This window comes from Oncorhynchus clarkii, chromosome 2, assembly GCF_045791955.1.
Source record: "Oncorhynchus clarkii lewisi isolate Uvic-CL-2024 chromosome 2, UVic_Ocla_1.0, whole genome shotgun sequence".
NCBI classification, from domain to species: Eukaryota; Metazoa; Chordata; class Actinopteri; order Salmoniformes; family Salmonidae; genus Oncorhynchus; species Oncorhynchus clarkii.
The window spans coordinates 80,459,377-80,481,150 of record NC_092148.1 but is presented as its reverse complement, the minus strand read 5'-3'; the positions used below and the strand labels follow the sequence as shown (position 1 = coordinate 80,481,150).

At 42.3% G+C, this 21,774-nt stretch overlaps 1 protein-coding gene across 1 annotated transcript in view; it reads left to right on the top strand.

The window, feature by feature from the left end:
• LOC139374744 (spondin-1-like) overlaps positions 1-20,951 on the top strand; it is a 135,812-nt gene extending 114,861 nt beyond the window's left edge. Inside the window, exons 12-16 of the mRNA XM_071115873.1 lie at positions 1,891-2,061; positions 2,374-2,541; positions 2,864-3,025; positions 17,021-17,305; positions 19,611-20,951. Coding sequence (XP_070971974.1) covers positions 1,891-2,061; positions 2,374-2,541; positions 2,864-3,025; positions 17,021-17,305; positions 19,611-19,780 — 956 coding nt within the window. The 3' untranslated portion in view covers positions 19,781-20,951. The remainder of the gene's footprint in view (positions 1-1,890; positions 2,062-2,373; positions 2,542-2,863; positions 3,026-17,020; positions 17,306-19,610) is intronic.
• The last annotated feature ends 823 nt before the right edge of the window (positions 20,952-21,774 follow it).

The window sequence follows — 21,774 nt, the reverse complement described above, 5'->3', positions numbered from 1 at the left end:
TCACAATATCTCTAAATATTGGCCACCAATAATTGGATATTTGAGTGATATAAAATCAAAGTGAACTATACCTGACAAGTATGAGTGGTTTAGGTTGATTTCTCATTCTTTCTGGGCTCAGCCTGTCAAGCAGAAGGACACATTTGCGGATTAACTGTTAGATGATAATGTTTACATTGCAAGCTACCGGTAGAACAGTTGGCTAAACATATAGGCTAGTGGTAAATTGAATTAATGTACTTTCTTCTCCAACCAATGTAAGCCTACCTAGAAAAGTTAGCTAACATCCTCTTTTCAACATTGTTTTTAAGTGTTTCATCATGATTGCTGCTAACAGACATGGTTACATTGATTGATGGATCACGTCTAATTGACTAGCTAGCTAATAACAGATCAGGTCTATATGGCTAGTTAACAAGCTAACTTTCAGGGGATAAACTAGATGGCTATATGTAAATATTGTTTGATTTGCTTGCCATCTAGTGGTAATGACAGTATTCCGACTGATATCAGGACGAGGACTTGCCGATGTCAAGCTCTTTCCAAAAGCCTAATCTCTGATGAAGCAAGCTAAATGACACTACATGCCAAATGGATAGGCTACCCTCACATATCTGAAATTACATGATCAATTGATGTGTACTGATCATGAAAAGCAAGCAGTTACTTGCTGTATAACTCTGATGAAGCTCTGATGATGCTCTGATGATGCCTATGCTCTTCAAGAGGTGATAATATTGAAACCAGCATTTATTTTTAACATTTATTTAACAATCCTTTGAAAATGGCACGTAGTTGTCAATGGTTTCAGTGGAGCTGGGGGTCTCCGTACCCTCCAGCAGTCAAATCGAACGCTCTAAACCGTATTATTGATAACGACCTACATGGTGTTGGCATTGTTTTCCCTTTCACGGTTTACGTGCTACCGAAGATGCATAATTAACACTGTTTTGTCCTTGGCATTCAAACACAAGAAGCAAAGCTAGGACTTTGGAGTCTCATCAACTGCTGTAACCAGGTAGAGATCAAAACACATATGATTTTCAACAAACACTTCTTCCTCCAGTAAACAAGGGAGGTCTGAAGGCTGTTCTATTCAGTCAGATTGGCATTAACTTTCTTTATCAGGAAGTAACTGACTCTTTGTCCAATTCTCATCAAAGTTGTTAATTAGAACCACTCTTCTTAAAGTCACATGATCAGTCATGCAGAGGTGTTTCTCTCTTTCTCCTTCCTCCCTACTTCCTACTATCCCTCTCGGGGCCCCAAATCTCAGCTTTGTCAGAGCTTGATGAGTGGGTTTGAATTGTTCAAGGCTATCTTTTCGCTCTAATGCACACTATTGATTAATAATACTGGCATTGCAAGCTTTTCCTCCTGCACGTTACTCCTTTGTTTTAATTTATCGCTCCGTCAACAGCCCGTAGTTGATTGATATTCCTGAAGCTGGACAGGGCCTCATCGGGGCCACATTTGTTTACAGCTCTTATTAATGATTCACTTAGTTCTGCTTTATTAAGCTACACTCACCATTGCTCCCAATCTGCAGCCAGGCAGTGGGGTGGACCAGATGAGAGACAAATCCATGTTAAAGTTCCCGAAAGTTCATCCATCCTCTCTGAAAAAGATCTATTTACAAACTCTGTTCCCAGATAATTGAAGAGAGCAGAGTAGATGATTTATGTTGGGTGTGTTACTTGTTACCAGATGAAGGGCGGTGGAATTCAGGTGTCAGCTATTAGTGATGTTTGTATGACTTGTCAATGACCCTGCTCGTCTTTGCTAGCCTGGTTAAACCAGACTGAACCCTGCACTCACCATGACACAATGGTGATCACAGAGTTCGGTCTGGTTTATCCAGGCTATGCCCTTGACTCTTGTTGTTCCCAGAAGTGTCTACCTGTATGATGTCAGAGTGGATCAGCTGGTCTCCATGCAGTGAGTCCTGTGGGATGGGGATGAGGTATCGGGAGCGCTACATCAAACAGTTCCCCGAGGATGGATCCATCTGCTCTCTGAACACTGAGGAGACAGAAAAGTGTGTGGTCAACGACGACTGCTGTGAGTCTCAGTGAAACATGGAGATGATCCAAATTGTGACATCAGGATCATGTTGTGGGTTCAGGCCTTTTGTGTTAAAGACTAAAAGATTATGTTTTGTCTATAATATGATGGCATGATGACATATAGTTTTTAAAAACCAACACAAATCCTATGTTGAAAAGCTGCTATATGCCACCAGGCTTAATATTCAGTCAGTGTGTTAATGGAACATGGTTTCTCAGGTAAATGTTAACAACAGTAATCGCAAGCTGCTATAACAAAGTCCCATCCCTGTGGATGAGTGTATATCTGTCCATGTAAATCCATCAGCCCCCAGTAGCTGTGTGGTGACAGAGTGGGGCGAGTGGGATTCCTGCAGCACCACCTGTGGGCTGGGTATGAAGCGGCGTGAGCGCATGGTGAAGATGCCCCCCTCAGACGGTTCCATGTGCAAGGCGGAGGTGGCAGAGGTGGAGAAGTGCATGACGCCTGAGTGCAGTGAGTAATTCCTCCAACACCCACTCAACAACTGCCTCAGCACTGTGACAGGTAGCCTTGTTCAGCCATCTGACAAGGGGCCTTGTAGTTTGTATCTATCTAACCGGCTAGATACTCACTCAAATCGACAGATCTCTCAGAGGAGTGCATGCGTGAGAATACATTCAAACAATAAGATAATTTCAAGTCCATTCAGCTATGAAAAAACAGTAGCTGAAGATGGCGGAAATGAATGTTGTCATGTATGTTGAAACTATTGTTCTGAACAGCAGGGGACATTATTATGTATCATGTATTATGCCTGCTTGGTATATCCCTGCAGACACCGTCCTGTGCATGCTGTCTCCGTGGTCGGACTGGAGCGTCTGTAGTGTAACGTGTGGGAAGGGCGTGAGGGCACGCCAGCGAATGCTCAAGTCTCCGGACCTAGGGGAGTGTACAGAGGAGCTGGAACAGGTGGAGCGGTGTATGCAGCCTGAGTGTCGTAAGTGTCATCATCAGATGTTGCCGTACTCTTTACCACTACCATCACCCCTAAATCACAGTCTGGCCACTGGGAACTTAATGCATAATACTTTAAATTCATATGCTTTTTTAGCACTATCATAGCTGGTCCCAGATATATTTGTGCTGTATAGCTGACTCCTAGGGCTCTATTTCCAGCTGGCGTGAAGCCAGCGCAATTGTCAAACATACACTCGTTTGCAATATCAAACTGTTAAACCCTAACCCTCATCGCCAAACCCACTGGCTCCAGGTCATCGATAAGTCTTTGCTAGGTAAAGACCCACCTTATCTCAGATCACTGGTCACCATAACAACATCCACCCATAGCACGCGCTCCAGCAGGTATATTTCACTTCTTGCTCTTTTGCACCCCAGTAACTCTACTTGCACATCATCATCTGCACATCTATCACTCCAGTGTTAATGCTAAGTTGTAATTATTTCGCCTCTATGTCCAATTTATTGCCTTACCTCCCTAATCGTACTACATTTGCACACACTGTACATAGATTTTTCTATTGTGTTATTGACTGTACGTTTGTTTGTGTAACTCTGTGTTATTGTTTTTGTCACACTGCTTTGCTTTATCTTGACCAGGTCGCAGTTGTAAATGAGAACTTGTTCTCAACTGGCCTACCTGGTTAAATAAAGGTGAAATTAAATGTATATAAATGAATAAATCTGACGCTCTTCAATTTTCAAATCTTATAAATTGGTAATTTACCTGTCTTAAATGAGCTTGCTTGCATTGAGGTGGGATTGCTTGCATTGAGGTGGGAGGGGTGGCAATATCTGAGGTGTGTCCTTAACAATGTGCTTGCATCAAAATGCCAATTTCAGTATGTGTTGATGGGGATATTTAAGACCAACCGAAAACTAGTCTTAAACTGTAACGCGACGGTAGCACAGCCTATCCAGCTGTGACGCACAGTGCCCATATGCACATGGAACCAGAGAGATGTGCTTTTTGTGCCTGTAAACCTCGTATTTAGAAACAAAACAAACAAATGTTTTTTTCCCATTTCGTTACATTGGATTAAAACCCCTCCTCTTAATGATGAAAGTCTTTTTTGTCCAATACATTCACAAAGTAGACTATCAATACAGGGTTTGGCTCATGAGACCGCTTTGAAATAAATCTTAAATCACCACAGCTTTATTAAAAGATCAAGTTTGCCAGCAGCAAAACAGTGAGCGGACATCTCCTATTTATCAATGTAGACTATTACATTATTTTAGCCAGCTCCTGTTATTATTGTGGATGTGCGTAAAAACCCCTCCATGTAGGCTACAGTTGAAGTCGGAGGTTTACATACACCTTAGTCAAATACATTTTTTAAAATTCCTTCTTAGGTCAGTTAGGATCACCACTAAATTTTAAGAATGTGAAATGTCAGAATAATAGTAGAAAAAATTATTTATTTCAGCTTTTATTACTTGAATCACATTCCCAGTGGGTCAGATGTTTACATACACTCAATTAGTATTTGGTAGCATTGCCTTTAAATTGTTGAACTTGGGTCAAACGTTTCGGGTAGCCTTCCACAAGCTTCCCACAATAAGTTGGGTGAATTTTCGCCCATTCCTCCTGACAGCTGGTGTAACTGAGTCATGTTTGTAGGCCTTCTTGCTCGCACACACTTTTTCAGTTCTGCCCAAAAATGTTCTATAGGATTGAGGTCAGGGCTTTGTGATGGCCACTCCAATACCTTGACTTCATTGTTCTTAAGCCATTTTGCCACAATTTTGGAAGTATGCTTGGGGTCATTGTCAAGTTTTAACTTCCTGACTGATGTCTTGAGATGTTGCTTCAATATATCCACATAATTTCCCTACATCATGATGCCATCTATTTTGTGAAGTGCACCAGTCCCTCCTGCAGCAAAGCACCCCCACAACATGATGCTGCCATCCCCGTGCTTCACGGTTGGGATGGTGTTCTTCGGCTTGCAAGCCTCCCCCTTTTTCCTCCAAACATAACGATGGTCATTATGGCCAAACAGTTCTATTTTTGTTTCATCAGACCAGAGGACATTTCTCCAAAAAGTACAATCTTTGTCCCCATGTGCAGTTGCAAACCATAGTCTGGCTTCTTTATGGTGGTTTTGGAGCAGTGGCTTCTTCCTTGCTAAGCGGCCTTTTGTGGATATAGATACTTTTGTACCTGTTTCCTCCAGCATCTTCCCAAGGCCCTTTGCAGTTGTTCTGGGATTGATTTGCACTTTTCGCACCAAAGTACGTTCATCTCTAGGAGTACGTTCATCTCCTTCCTGAGTGGTATGACAGCTGCGTGGTCCCATAAAGTTTATACTTGCGTACTATTGTTTGTACAGAAGAACGTGGTACCTTCAGGCGTTTGGAAATTGCTCCCAAGGATGAACCAGACTTGTGGAGGTCTACAATTTTTTACTGAGGTCTTGGCTGATTTCTTTAGATTTTCCCATGATGTCAAGCAAAGAGGCACTGAGTTTGAAGGTAGGCCTTGAAATACATCCACAGGTACACCTCCAATTGACTCAAATGATGTCAATTATCCTATCAGAAGCTTCTAAAGCCATGACATCATTCTAGAATTTTCCAAGCTGTTTAAACACAGTCAACTTAGTGTATGTAAACTTCTGACCCACTGGAATTGTGATACAGTGAATTATTAGTGAAATAAGTCTGTAAACAATTGTTGGAAAAATGACTTGTGTCATGCACAAAGTAGATGTCCTAACCGACTTGCCAAAACTATAGTTTGTTAACAAGAAATTTGTGGAGTGGTTGAAAAACAAGTTTTAATGACTCCAACCTAAGTGTATGTAAACTTCCCACTTCAGCTGTATGTGCCCATCATGTAATGAGAGATGAGATAAATGTTTCTAAACATGAGTGTAACCTGATTAAGTTATTTTCCTCTAACAATTGCTTGTTTTCCATTTAATTTGATTAAAATCCCCTTACCCTGCTATAACTAATGCTGGTTCAGCAGCAATGCATATGGTGTCTTTCTTATCGTGGCCTTGCACAAGTAGCCTATCATTAAAGGTTTTCTTAATGGTCTACTTGTGAGGCTTTTCCATTATTCACAATTCACAAAGGCCTATCTCCAGTGCTCCATTTGGCTTGTATCTGTCCCCATCTCCAAAGAGAGCCTCTTGTCCAGTTACCAAAGACACGCTCCTCCAGACGTAGGCTATTCAAAATGTTCTGTCCTATAACGCCATATCAACGGTAGGCCTAGGCTATAGCTTTGAGAACATGCCTCACACATACAATACAATTTACGTGGGCCTAGTATTTTTTATTTGAGGCAAAGTGCGATACGTAAAGGCCTAGAGGCTACTCATTGAAGCCAATTACAACTATGTTGACTGTCAACACTCCCAAATTTATTTTTACTGTTGCTTCCACTCGTTACTGTAGCAGCCTGTGCTATTTAATAAACTGTATGATCAATCCACAATGGACTAAGAGGAGAATATTCCGTTCCCGTGGCCAAGTTGGAGTTGATGGAAATGCAAAGACTGTAAATAACCAACAGAACTTGAGACACAAGCATGCAGTATTAAGCCATGGAACGCCTTGATTGGCCAGTGCAGTGAGTGGGCAAGTCCTCATCACACCTAGAATTGGTTTATTCCATAGACATTATGCGGCATTCAAAACAACTGGGAACTCAGAAAAATATGAGGTCAAATCATGAAGTCAGTGATATTCAGGTTGGAAAGTCGGAGCTCAAGAAAGAGGCGGGAAAAATATGTTTTTCCAAGTTCCCAGTTGTTTTGAACACACTGAAGTCGGAAGTCAGAGATTTCACAGTTCCCAGTTCCCAGTTCCTAGTTGTTTTGAACGCGGAATTAAAATCATCAGCGAAAGCACTTACATCATCCACGTAAATCCTATGGATAACTCCCAATGGCACATGAAGCCGGAAGTATTTGAATTGAAGCGCGTTGCTGAATTGGGCTGAATGTAGGCTGAATGGCACCAACAAATAGCTAAGGATCATGGTGAAAGTGTCCGTAACTAGCAAAGGATCATGGTCGATTTAGCCATTTTCATCCTACCTGAGAGAGTCAACCAACCGGCCCCGAGCCTCTTCGTAACCTGCCATCCCGGTATTGGTCTGTCAGCACATGGGCCTGTGTGATGACAAATGTAGTAGTCAAAATAGATCACTTTGGAGCGAACTTTAAAAGTTTTCAGTGGGGATTGAACTTAATCATAATAAACAAATTTTGAGCCCAAAACGGACGTCTACATTTGTTTTGTTTGGCCTTTCTGGCGACTGCAATTTTCATAGGCTTGCTAGGGCAGACCATGGCTTTTGGCATTGCTATGTCATGACTTCACACTCCAGACAGGACATTGGGGGTTTATTCATCAGCCATTTCACGCCACAGACAGCTATTGTGCTCATTATAACGGCTGTGAAAATAGCAAAAATATTTTTTGCATACCCCTGGACCTATAGCGCTACCACCAATGCTTAGATTTACTATTATGTTAGGTTTGTTAAAATATAGTCCCATATGGTTTGATACCATAACAATGACCACTGACTATACAGCACAATCAGACCTGGGACCAGGTTAGCACTGTCACATATATACAGTATGTCGACTGCTGTTACTACAGTGTAAACACACAAGTACAAACTGACAATTATATAAATTAATCCCACACAACCCAACTTTGCCAAACTCTGGCCTGTGAGTTGTTAAAAGTTGTGCAAGTTCTCCCACTTCAAAAGATGAGAGAGGCCTGTAATTTTCATCATAGGTACACTTCAACTATGACATTCAAAATGAGAAAAAAAAATATCCAGAAAATCACATTGTAGAATTTTTAATGAATTTATTTGCAAATTATGGTGGAAAATAAGTATTTGGTCACCTACAAACAAGCAAGATTTCTGGCTCTCACAGACCTGTAACTTCATCTTTAATAGTCCTCCACTTGTTACCTGTATTAATGGCACCTGTTTGAACTTGTTATCAGTATAAAAGACACCTGTCCACAACCTCAAACAGTCACACTCCAAACTTCACTATGGCCAAGACCAAAGAGCTGTCAAAGGACACCAGAAACAAAATTGTAGACCTGCACCAGGCTGGGAAGACTGAATCTGCAATAGGTAAGCAGCTTGGTTTGAAGAAATCAACTGTGGGAGCAATTAATAGGAAATGGAAGACATACAAGACCACTGATAATCTCCCTCGATCTGGGGCTCCACGCAAGATCTCACCCAGTGGGGTCAAAATGATCACAAGAACGGTGAGCAAAAATCCCAGAACCACACGGGGGGACCTAGTGAATGACCTGCTGGGACCAAAGTAACAAAGCCTACCATCAGTAACACACTACACCGCCAAGGACTCAAATCCTGCAGTGCCAGACGTGTCCCCCTGCTTAAGCCAGTACATGTCCAGGCCCGTCTGAAGTTTGCTAGAGAGCATTTGGATGATCCAGAAGAAGATTGGGAGAATGTCATATGGTCAGATGAAACCAAAATATAACTTTTTGGTAAAACTCAACTCGTCGTGTTTGGAGGACAAAGAATGCTGAGTTGCCTCCAAAGAACACCATACCTACTACTGTGAAGCATGGGGTGGAAACATCATACTTTGGGGCTGTTTTTCTGCAAAGGGACCAGGACGACTGATCCGTGTAAAGGAAAGAATGAATGGGGCCATGTAATCGTGAGATTTTGAGTGAAAACCTCCTTCCATCAGCAAGGGCATTGAAGATTAAACGTGGCTGGGTCTTTCAGCATGACAATGATCCCAAACACACCGCCCGGGCAATGAAGGAGTGGCTTCATAAGAAGCATTTCAAGGCCCTGGAGTGGCCTAGCCAGTCTCCAGATCTCAACCCCATAGAAAATCTTTGGAGGCAGTTGAAAGTCTGTGTTGCCCAGCAATAGCCCCAAAACATCACTGCTCTAGAGGAGATCTGCATGGAGGAATGGGCCAAAATACCAGCAACAGTGTGTGAAAACCTTGTGAAGACTAACAGAAAACATTTGACCTCTGTCATTGCCAGCAAAGGGTATATAACAAAATATTGAGATAAATGTTTGTTATTGACCAAATACTTATTTTCCACCATTAATTGGCAAATAAATTCATTAAAAATCCTACAATGTGATTTTCTGGATTTTTTTTCTCATTTTGTCTGTCATAGTTGAAGTGTACCTATGATGAAAATTACAGGCCTCTCTCATCTTTTTAAGTGGGAGAACTTGCACAATTGGTGGCTGACTAAATACTTTTTTGCCCCACTGTATCTACAATACAACATCCATGTGTACGTGTGTAAAGTGCATGTGTTAGCATCTGTATGCATGTCCCTGCTGTTCCACAAGGTGTTCCATGTAGTCATGGCTCTATGTGTACTGGGCACCTCTCATAGTCTGTTCTGGACTTGGGGACTGTGAAGAGACCTCTGGTGGCATGTATTGTCAGGTATTTTTTTTTATTTTTTTTTTATTAAACCTTTATTTAACTTCTTATGGCTTGGGGGCAGTATTTCGACGTCTGGATGAGAAGAAGCGTGCCTAAAGTAAACTGCCTGTTACTCAGGCCCAAAATCTAGGATATGCATATAATTGGTATATTTGGATAGATAACACTCTAAAGTTTAATAAATAATGTCTGTGAATATAACAGAACTGATATGGCAGGCGAAAACCTGAGGAAAATCCCTCCAGGATGTGGGATTTTTTGATGTGGGTATTTTCAATTGAATGCCTATAGAGTATCTAATGGGTTAAACACTGTTTTCCATGCTTGTTCAATGAACCAAAAATAATTCATGAACATGCACCCGTGGAACGGTCGTTAACAGCTTACAGACAGTAGGCAATTAAGGTCACAGTTATGAAAACTTAGGACACTAAAGAGGCCTTTCTACTGACTCTGAAAAACACCCAAAAGAAAGATGCCCAGGGTCCCTGCTCATCTGCGTCTAGAGACTATATCTCTCTCTTCATTAGTCAATGCCAAGGTTTACCTCCAATGTACTCTCTTCCTACCATACCTTTGTCTGTACATTATGCCTTGAATCTATGCTATCGTGCCCAGAAACCTGCTCCCTTTACTCTCTGTTCCGAATGTGCTAGTCGGCCAGTTCTTATAGCCTTTAGCCATACCCTTATCCTACTTCTCCTCTGTTCCTCTGGTGATGTTGAGGTTAATCCAGGACCTGCAGTGCCTAGTTCCACTCCTACTCCCCAGGTGCTCTCATTTGTTGACTTCTGTAACCGTAAAAGCTTGGTTTAATGCATGTTAACATTAGAAGCCTACTCCCTAATTTTGTTTTATTCACTGCTTTACCACATTCTGCCAACCCAGATGTCTTAGCCGTGTCTGAATCCTGGCTTAGGAAAACCACCAAAAACCCTGAAATTTCCATCCCTAACTATAACATTTTCCAGCAAGATAGAACTGCCAAAGGGGGCGGTGTTGCAATCTACTATAGAGATAGCCTGCAGAGGTCTATCTTACTATCCAGGTCTGTACCAAAACAATTCGAGCTTCTACTTCTAAAAATTCACCTTTCCAGAAACAAGTCTCTCACCGATAACGCTTGAAATAGACCACCCTCTGCCCCCAGCTGTACCCTGGACAGCATATGTGAATTGATTGCTCCCCATCTATCTTCTGAGCTTGTGCTGCTAGGTGACCTAAACTGGGACATGCTTAACACCTCGGCCGTCCTACAATCTAAGCTTGCTGCCCTCAATATCACACAAATTATCAATGAACCTACCAGGTACAACCCCAAATCCGTAAACACGGGCACCCTCATAGATATCATCCTGACTAACTTGCCCTCCAAATACACATCTGCTGTTTTCAACCAAGATCTCAGCAATCACTGCTTTATTGCCTGCATCAGTAATGGGTCTGCGGTCAAACGACCACCCCTTATCACTGTCAAACACTCCCTAAAACACTTCTGCGAACAGGCCTTTCTAATTGACCTTTCCGGGGTATCCTGTAATGACATTGACCTCATCCCGTCAGTAGAGGATGCCTGGTTATTCTTTATAAGTGCCTTCCTCGCCATCTTAAATAAGCATGCTCCATTAAAAAAATGTAGAATTAGGAATAGATATAGCCCTTGGTTCACTCCAGACCTCTCTGCCCTTGAACAGCACAAAAACATCCTGTGGCCTTCTGCATTTGCATCAAATAGCCCCTGTGATATGCAACTTAAAAAAAAAAAAATGTACCCCGTTTTCGTGGTATCCAATTGTTTAGTAGCTACTGTCTTGTCTCATCGCTACAACTCCCTTACAGGCTCTGGAGAGACGAAGGTTGAAAGTCATGCGTCCTCCACTACACAACCCAACCAATAAATCCAAAATAATTGAGAATTTCAATAAGCATTTTTCTACGGCTGGCCATGCTTTCCTCCTGGCTACCGCTACCCCGGTCAAAAGCCCTGCACTCCCCACAGCAACTCGCCCAAACCTCCCGAACTTCTCCTTTACCCAAATCCAGATAGCTGATGTTCTGAAAGAGCTGCAAAATCTGGACCCCTACAAATCAGCCGAGCTAGACAATCTGGACTCTCTCTTTCTAAAATTACCTGCTGAAATTATTGCAACCCCTATAACTATCCTGTTCAACCTCTCTTTCATATCGTCTGAGATTCCCATAGATTGAAAAGCTGCCGCAGTCATCCCCCTCTTCAAAGGGGGAGACACTCTAGACCCAAACTGCTACAGACCTATATCTATTCTACCCTGCCTTTCTAAGGTCTTTGAAAGCCATGTTAATAAACAGATCACCAACCATTTCGAATCTCACCGTACCTTCTCCGCTATGCAATCTGGTTTCAGAGCTGGTCATGGGTGCACCTCAGCCACGCTCAAGGTCCTAAATGATATCATAACTGCCATCGATAAGAGACATTACTGTGCAGCCGTATTCATCGACCTGGCTAAGGCTTTCGACTCTGTCAATCACAACATTCTTATTGGCAGACTCAACAGCCTTGGTTTCTAAAATGACTGCCTCGCTTGGTTCACCAACTACTTCTCCGATAGAGTTCAGTATGTCAAATCGGAGGGCTTGTTGTCCGGACCTCTGGCAGTCTCTATGGGAGCGCCACAGGGTTCAATTCTCGGACCAACTCTCGTCTCTGTTTACATCAATGATGTCGCTCTCGCTGCTGGTGATTCTTTGATCCACCTCTACGCAGACGACACCAATCTGTATACCTCTGGCTGTTCGTTGGACACTGTGTTAACTAACCTCCAGATGAGCTTCAATGCCATACAACTCTCCATCCGTGGCCTCCAACTGCTCTTAAATACAAGTAAAAAATAAATGAATGCTCTTCAACCGATCGCTGCCCGCACCTGACTTAGAATATGTGGACAACTACAAATGCCTAGGTGTCTGGTTAGACTGTAAACTCTCCTTCCAGACTCACATTAAACATCTCCAATCTAAAACTAAATCTAGAATCTGCTTCCTATTTCACAACAAAGCCTCCTTCACTCATGCTGCCAAACATACCCTCATAAAACTGACCATCCTACTGATCCTCGACTTCGGTGAAGTAATTTACCAAATAGCCTCCAACACGCAGTCTATCATAGTGCCATCCGTATACTACCCACCACTATGACCTGTATGATCTCGTTGGCTGGCCCTCACTTCGTACTCGCCGCCAAACCCACTTGCTCCAGGTCATCTATAAGTCTCTGCTAGGTAAAGCCCCGCCTTATCTCATCTCACTGGTCACCATAGCAGCACCAACCCAAAGCACGCGCTCCAGCAGGTATATCTCACTGGTCACCCCCAAAGCCAAAGCTTCCTTTGGCCGCCTCTCCTTCCAGTTCTCTGCTGCCAATGACTGGAATGAACTGCAAAAATCTATGAAGCTGGAGACTCTTACCTCCCTCACTAGCTTTAAGCACAAGCTGTCAGAGCAGCTCACAGATCACTGCACCTGTACATAGCTCATCTGTAAATAGCCCTTCCAATCTACCTATCCCCATACTGTATTTATTTATTTATCTATCTATCTATCTTGCTCCTTTGCACCCCAGTATTCTCAACTTGCACATTCATCTTCTGCACATTCTATCATTCCAGTGTTTAATTGCTATATTGTAATTACTTTGCCACCATGGCCTATTCATTGCCTTACCTCTCTTATCCTACCTAATTTGCACATGCTGTATATAGATTTTTCTACTGTATTATTGATTGTGTGTTTGTTTATTCCATGTGTAACTCTGTGTTGTTGTATATGTCGAACTGCTTTGCTTTATCTTGGCCAGGTCGCAGTTGCAAATGAGAACTTGTTCTCAACTAGGCTACCTGGTTAAATAAAGGTGAAATAAAAATAAATAAAATGTGTATGAGGAAGTGTATGCACATGCAGCACTGTAAGTATTTGTAAAATGATTAATGCCAATTGTTGACATGCACCTGTTAAAAAATCAACTGTGAGAACTGTTTGAGCCCCATGTATCGATGATGAATTGAAACATTTTGTAAACTTAAATGAATCATTCTTTATTATCAGCAAACTGGAGAGGTTCCAACAAACTCAATGCACCATAGTACACGTCATCGGGAGCTCTGCCAGGGCGGTCCCTTCAGTTCTCTTATTAACATGCTAACACTGACAAGTTATTAGGGATGCACCGGTACACAGTATGTTATCGAACCGTTTGGTACGCCCCCTATGGTTCAATACGCACACGTGAACCACAGAATTACGGTATGCCTGTCATTTTCCTTTCATTTCCAAAACTTTGTTTATTGCGCTGCAGACTACACGCATGTTGTATTTACATTCAGATCCACAGAACCAGACGCGCGGCTTGTGGTAGTTAGGGGGCTCCTGAGGGCTGACAAACTTTACTCCACAGCAATGTCTCAAAACGTGGCTACCGCAGTGACCGCAACCTCCTCCCACTTAAACAACCAATGGACAATTTGGAATGACATCTCAGTAGGAAACCTCCCCAAAGGGGTCCGGTGAAGAGGGGAGAAACTAAATCCGCTGTGAGGGATCATTTTGCATTCAGAGTTCAATACGAAGACGAGGGTAAGAAGTCCATAAACAACAACAATTTGCGACAAATTCAGAAAAACATAAAGAAATAATGAAAGCAGTGGGAGTATTCATAGCCAAAGACTTGCAGGCCTATTCAGTGATTACTGACTCTGGATTTCGTCACCTGATGAAAACAATGTAACCGCGTTACAATGTCCCCTCCCGCACACATTTCAGCAGCAAAGTAATTCCCAAACTCTGAAACATCACAGAGAGAAATTGAAAGTGAATTGACACAGGCACCCTATCTAGCTCTCTCCACTGATAGTTGGCCCTCCAGAGCAACTCAAAGCTACCTCTCTGTGACGGTTCACTATGTACTGGATTGGGAGATGAAGAGCTTCAGGTTGTCAAAGCTAAGAAGCACTTTTCATTTTTGTGTTTTTCTCCTCTTGATTTCATACAGTAGAGACATAAACCAGGCCTAGTCAGTCATGCTGCCATTTTTCTGAATGGAAAGTTTTATTTGTCAATAGACAAAATAAGAGTAAATTGTTTAATGGGTGATTTTATTTTTTTCTTAAATATAAAGATACCGAAACCGTACCATTACCATGGCCCACAAACCATGATACTACATACCAAACCGTGGGCCCACTGTACCGTTGCATCCATACAAGTTATATTTGCATGATTTACTTGATTCAATATTCATCATTATCATTGGTTCCTGCACGTGACTGACCAATACCTCATAAGGCTTCTTCTCTCCAAGCTGAGACCTTGACACTGAGATATCCCTTTCGGTTCCCAGAGCAATGTTCTGGGCATACTGCAAAATTGCTTATACTGATAGTGAGGATTCTTTCCATGCACCATCAGTCAGTCACTTGCATAAACCCAATTGGTTATGAGAAGAGAAGCATGTATGCTGAACACATGATCTGTGTACAATCTGATACACACACTGATAAAAATGTTCCGTCGCAATTGTATGTTTTAAAGAAGTGATGAAAAAGAGGTGGCAAACAAGTCAGGCTGCTCAGCTGATTGGATGACATACTGTGAATTGAGACATTTTGTGACTAAACTTAACAAAAATAGGAAATATTACAAAACAAAGATAAATGACTTACAAAACAATAGAAAAAGACTGTGGATTACCTTAAATGTTATAATGGGCAGAAAAGCCCAATTAATCTCCAGCGTTCATTGAAGTTAATGAGTTATTTATAACAGAATCTTTTGATATTGCCAATAATTTCAATGACTATTTCACTAGTAATGTGATGATGGGAAACTATTGATGGGAAACTATTGAGAATGGTAGCATTGAGAATGGTAGCAGGCTGTATTGCCACCCCTGTTTGCTATATCTTAACCAAAGCCTAAAGGAGTCTGTTTGTTGACAGGCGTGGGAGGCAGCTAAAGTAATTCCACTGCCTAAAAATACTAAAGCACCCTTTGCTGGCCTTTAACAGCCGCCCAATCAGATTGCTGCCTGTTCTTAGTAAACTGATGGAGAGGATTGTGTTTGACCAAATACAATGCTATTTTTCCAAGAACAAGTTAACTACTGACTTTCAGCATGCATATAGAGAAGGGCACTGATTTGTATTGCACTGACTCAGATGACGGATGATTGGTTAAAATAAATGGATAATAATAAGATAGTTGGAGCTGTATTGTTAGATTTCAGTGCAGCCTTTGATGTTATTGAAAACACTAAATTGCTATTACATGACCTCCCATCACATGGTTGGATAGTTTTTTATCCAATAGAACCCAGAGAGTGTTCTTCAATGAAAGCGTCTATAACATCAGATATGCACAGTGCGGTGTCCCTCAGGGCAGTCTTCTCTATTTTTACAAATGATTTGCCGCTGGTCTTACACAAAGCGGTACCCCCTGTATTTAGCCACTATGACTATGTATGCTGATGATTTCATACTCTACATGTCAGCAACCAAAGCCAGTGAGCTCACTGAAATTATAAATAAGGAGTTACAGTCAGTATCAAAATGCGTGATCAATAATAAACTGGTCTTAAATATATCTAAAACAAAAAGTATTGTGTTTGTTTCAAAACATTCTCTAAGACCTAAACCTCATTATCATGGTCAAGTCATATTGACAAAGTGGTTGTGAAGTTGGGGAGGGGTATGTCTGTTATAAAAACAAAAATCAACTGTACTAGTTATTCAGGCTCTGGTATTGTCCCATCTTGATTGCTGTCCAGTAATATGGTTAAGTGCAGCAAAGAAAGACCTAACAAAGCTGCAGCTTGCTCAGAACAGAGCAGCACGCCTTGCCCTTAACTGCACATACAGAACTAACATCAACAACATGCATGCCAGTCTTTCCTGGTTGAGGGTTGATGAGACATTGACTGGTTTTATTCTAGTTTGTATTTGAAATATTACTGTGACAAAAAGTCCAGATTTTCTGCATAATTAAATAATATTCAACCTAGACACCCATACATACCCCACAAGACCTGCCACCAGGGGTCACTTCACAGTCCCCAAGTCCAAAACGGATTCACAGCAACCCACACTTTTATAGAGTACCATGATCTCATGCAACTCCCTTCCATCTCTAATTACTCAAACAAACAGCAAAATTACATTTAAAAAACAGATTAAACAATAACTCATGGAACGGCGGGGACTATGAGGACACACACACACAAACACAAGCACACACAGACACACTAACACACTAACACACATTATGTGTTATGTATTTTTGTTGTTGTAGTGTTTGTATATCGTTGTCTTTTAAATGTGTGTGACTGTCTTGTCTCAGTGTTTTTCTACTTGTCATGTTTTGTGTTTTTTTGGACCCCAGGAAGAGTAGCTGCCACTTCTGCAAAAGCTAATGGGGATCTGAATAAACAAATAAGGACAGAGTCAGTTACTTCCACTTCTTTAACCCCCCCCCCCCGATCTCTCCCCAGCTATGGACTGCATGGTGTCAGAGTGGACGGAGTGGTCCGAGTGTAATAAGTCCTGCGGCAAAGGCCACACCATCAGGACGCGCATGGTGAAGCTAGAGCCCCAGTTTGGAGGGGAGCCCTGCTCTGAGACGGTCCAGAGGAAGAAGTGTAAGATCAGGAAGTGCAAACGGGGCTCCAGGGCCAGCGAGGAGAAGAAGAGACGGCGGGGGGGAGAGGTGGGCGGCGGGAAGGAGAAGAGGAGGGGAAAACAGCAAGGACGGGACGCAGCAGTGGAGGAACAGCCAGGTCAGTCATCATCATCACCTGTGTGGCAAATATACTGTATATACACATTTTATATCTTCATCATCAGTATTCATCCCCCTTGGCGTTTTTCCTATTTTGTTGCATTAAAACCTGTAATTTAACTTGATTTTTATTTGGATTTCATGTAATGGACATACACAAAATAGTCCAAATTGGTGAAGTGAAATTTAAAAAATTCAAACAGTTCGAAAAAAAAAACCCACTTTGCTATGAAGCCCCTAAATAAGATCTGGTGCAACCAATTACCTTCAGAAGTCACATAATTAGTTAAAGTCCACCTGTGTCACATAATCTCAGTATATATACGCCTGTTCTGAAAGGCCCCAGAGTCTGCAACACCACTAAGCAACCGGCACCACCAAGCAACCGGCACCATGAAGACCAAGGAACTCTCCAAACAGATCAAGGACAAAGTTGTGGAGATGTACAGAAGAGTGGCCAGAAAAAAGACAGCTTCAAGCTGTGGGGAGGTTTTTTATCGGCAGGGACTGGGAAACTGGTCAGAATTGAAGGAATGATGGATGGTGCTAAATACAGGGAAATTCTTGAGGGAAACCTGTTTCAGTCTTCCAGAGATTTGAGACTGGGACAGAGGTTTACCTTCCAGCAGGACAATGACCCTAAGCATACTGCTAAAGCAACACTTGAGTGGTTTAAGGGGAAACATTTAAATGTCTTGGAATGGTCTAGTCAAAGCCCAGACCTCAATCCAATTGAGAATCTGTGGTATGACTTAAAGATTGCTGTACACCAGCGGAACCCATCCAACTGGAGAAGTTTTGCCTTGAAGAATGGACAAAAATCCAAGTGGCTAGATGTGCCAAGCTTATAGAGACATACCCCAAAAGACTTGCAGCTGTAATTGCTGCAAAAGGTGGCTCTACAAAGTATTGATTTTGTGGGGGTGAAAAGTTATATGCAAGTTTTCTGTTATTTTTTGTCTTATTTCTTGTTTGTTTCACAATAAAACATATTTTGCATCTTCAAAGTGGTGGGAATGTTGTATGAATCAAATGATACAACCCCCCAAAAATTGATTTTAATTCCAGGTTGTAAGGTAACAAAATAGGAAAAATGCCAAGGGGGGTCAATACTTTCGCAAGCCACTGTAGATATTACAGACTCAACCTGCCAGTGATAGGTTGAAAACGCCAGTGAAGACACTTGCCAGTTGGTCAGCACATGCTCGTAGTACGTGTCCTGGTAATCCATCTGGCCCTGTGGCCTTGTGAATGCTGACCTGTTTAAAGGTCTTACCCACATTGGCTACGTCGAGCGTGATCACAAAGTCGTCCGGCACAGCTGGTGCTCTCATTCATGCTTCAGTGTTGCTTGCCTTGAAGCACGCATAGAAGTTATTTAGCTCGTCTGGTAGGCTTGTGTCACTGGGCAGCTTGCATCTGGTCTTCCCTTTGTAGTCCGTAATAGTTTGCAAGCCCTGCCACATCCGACGAGTATCGGAGCCGGTGTAGTAGGATTCAATCTTAGTCCTGTATTTACGCTTTGCATGTTTGATGGTTTGTCTGAGGGCATAGCGGAATATCTAATAAGAGAGTTGGAGTTCCGCAGCTTGAAAGCGGCAGCACTACCCTTTAGCTCAGTCCGGATATGCCTCATGTCAAATTTCTCATGCAGCTCACTCTTAATCCATCCGCCCAAGTCCTGAGATGATGCTGCCCTCTCCTCCCTCCCTCCCTCCCTGCCTGGCTGGCTGTGTTAAAGCTGCTACACTCAGTGCTGATCAGCCCTGTCAGGTTGATAAAGTGACTGGGCCTGCTCACAGATGGCCGTCATGATGCTCCCAGCGGGTAGAGGCAGAGCAGTCAGGGTGGGCTTTGGACTGTTGCCTCCCCACAGAGACAGGTTTCTTTAACCCGTGGCTAATGAGCTGGTGACGGTGACAAATACCCCCACAGATCTGGCTGGGGCTGGAAGAATACCCCTCCCCCTCCACCACCACAACCCACACCACCCACCAATCATCATCACTAATTAAGGGCGGTAGGGAGCGGACTGGGACTCCATGCTCTCTGGAGCATGGATGATTGTTCAGTCTAATGTAAGGCTAAAAATGATTGGTCATGAAATTAAGGCTTGAACATTGCACATTTGATATGTCTCACTTGTGCTTGCTCACATTAATTAATATGTCATAATCAAGTAAAATATTTGGTGCATGATTGATTTGGCTTACTAAGTAAAGCCACCTGAAACCCAACCTGGTCTCAGAGCATTTTGTATTATTCTAACCCCCCTCTCTCGTCTCATTGACTTGTTCCCACAGGTTGTAAGATGAAGCCCTGGTCCAGTTGGACGGACTGTTCCAAGTACTGCGGTGGGGGGATCCAGGAGCGCTTAATGGCTGTGAAGAAGAGAGCCAAGAGTGCCCCTGCACAGGTCACCAGCTGCAAGGACAGGAAGGAGATCCGTGCCTGTAATGTCCAGCCCTGCTAGGGGGCTCTGCTGTCTATCTGTGTTTATCTTTGTTAGGGCTGGGGGGAGGAAGGAGAAGCAGACTGTCAGTGTTGATTTAGCCTGGGTTGGCAGTCAGTGTGATGGATACAGCACCTGTGTGTTGGAGGGAGATGAGAGATTCTCCAGAGACTCCATTACTGTGGATCACTGGGCTGAGGACGAGACCAGCGTCAGTCATTAGTCTTATAGTAGCCTCCTCACTCAGCAGGCCAATGTATTACTATGTAACCAACACTATACAGTACACCACAACTTCCCAATCACACACATGTTTTTTTACAATGTTGTTTTTGTCTTTATACTACAGTTGTATTGGCTTTACTAGCTAGCACTGATAACACTTTCACTCTTGCATGTCTAACATTTCTCAGTCAGAAGACTTCACTGGTAGTGACCCTAGACTTCAAAATGTGGCCAAATGATGATGATAACCATGTTTTAAAGAGCACTTACAGATCTTAGAAAGAGCCACTTCAGTCCAGGCCTCCAGTCTAGGGCATCAAAAGGAATTTGCATTTGGCATTTTTCCTGCCCCCAATTTCTTTATCCGCATCAGAGAGTTGAGTTTCACTCCAGCATTCATGTATCATTAAGGCAGGTCTCCAAACTTCACTGTCCAGTTGATTTGAGCATTGTAATCCTGCTGGTTGAACCACAATACTCCATACAGGTTGTACAAAGTAGCTCCGTATACACAGTAAGACTTTTTTGGAATTATCAGTGTTGATTGTTTTGAAACATTATGGAATGAAAATACCAACCAAGTAATTTATAGAAAATATTTTATCCTGTGTTTAGTTTGTTAATTTGACAATTATATTCCAAGACAAAGCACAGGTGAACAATCATTCCAAGTTTTTGTATGCCTCAATACATTATTATTTTCAAGACACAAATCTGTTGTGACTTTTTATTCCATTGTAAGACATGTAGAGTCTTAAACACGCCTCGTTGAGTGTGAATAATTACATATTTTGTTTCTTTTGTCGTTGTATTTTGATAAGAATGTCAGACAAGACTCTTTCCAAAGTCATATGTAGATGTTCTCTCTGTCATTTTATCAGTCCTCTCTCTTTCTTCTTTTGCCTCTACAACATATTACTATTTTGGAATAAATCACCTTTACCATAAAAGTAAACGTGATAAATAATTTTGTGAATGTCTTTTTGCTCATCTCCCACCGTTTCTATAGACATGTACTGTCTTGTCCTGTCCAATGATTTGCCCACTTGTATAAAATGATCTAGTTCAAGCATAAAGCACTTCTAGATGATTGTAGAAGCCATTGTTTCATATAGCTCTCAACAAAATAATCATTGAGTATGAAAGTGAGTACCCAGCTCCAGGTTTAGAGAGATGAGCCACCTCCCAGCTCCAGGTTTAGAGAGATGAGCCACCTTCCAGCTCCAGGTTTAGAAAGATGAGCCACCTCCCAGCTCCAGGTGTAGAGAGATGAGCCACCTCCCAGCTCCAGGTTTAGAGAGATGAGCCACCTCCCAGCTCCAGGTTTAGAGAGATGAGCCACCTCCCAGCTCCAGGTTTAGAGAGATGCGCCACCTCCCAGCTCCAGGTTTAGAAAGATGAGCCACCTCCCAGCTCCAGGTTTAGAGAGATGCGCCACCTCCCAGCTCCAGGTTTAGAGAGTCTCAGAGCATTTTGTAATATTCTTGTAAATCTGAGACACGTATTTTTTATGTGTAACGTTTTGTACGGTATGTATTCATTTGTGGATGTCCTTCACCCATTTCATATGATATGTTCCAAATTCCAATTAGTATTAAATGTAACAAATTTGCAACATGCACAAATGTACAAATTTGCAAAATATATTACGAATTCTAGCTAGGTGGCTAACATTAGCTAGTTGGCTAACGTTAGCTAGGCTAGGGCCTCCCGAATGGCGCAGTTGTCTAAGGCATTGCATCACAGTGCTAACTGTGCCACTAGAGATTCTGGGTTCATTCCAGACTCTG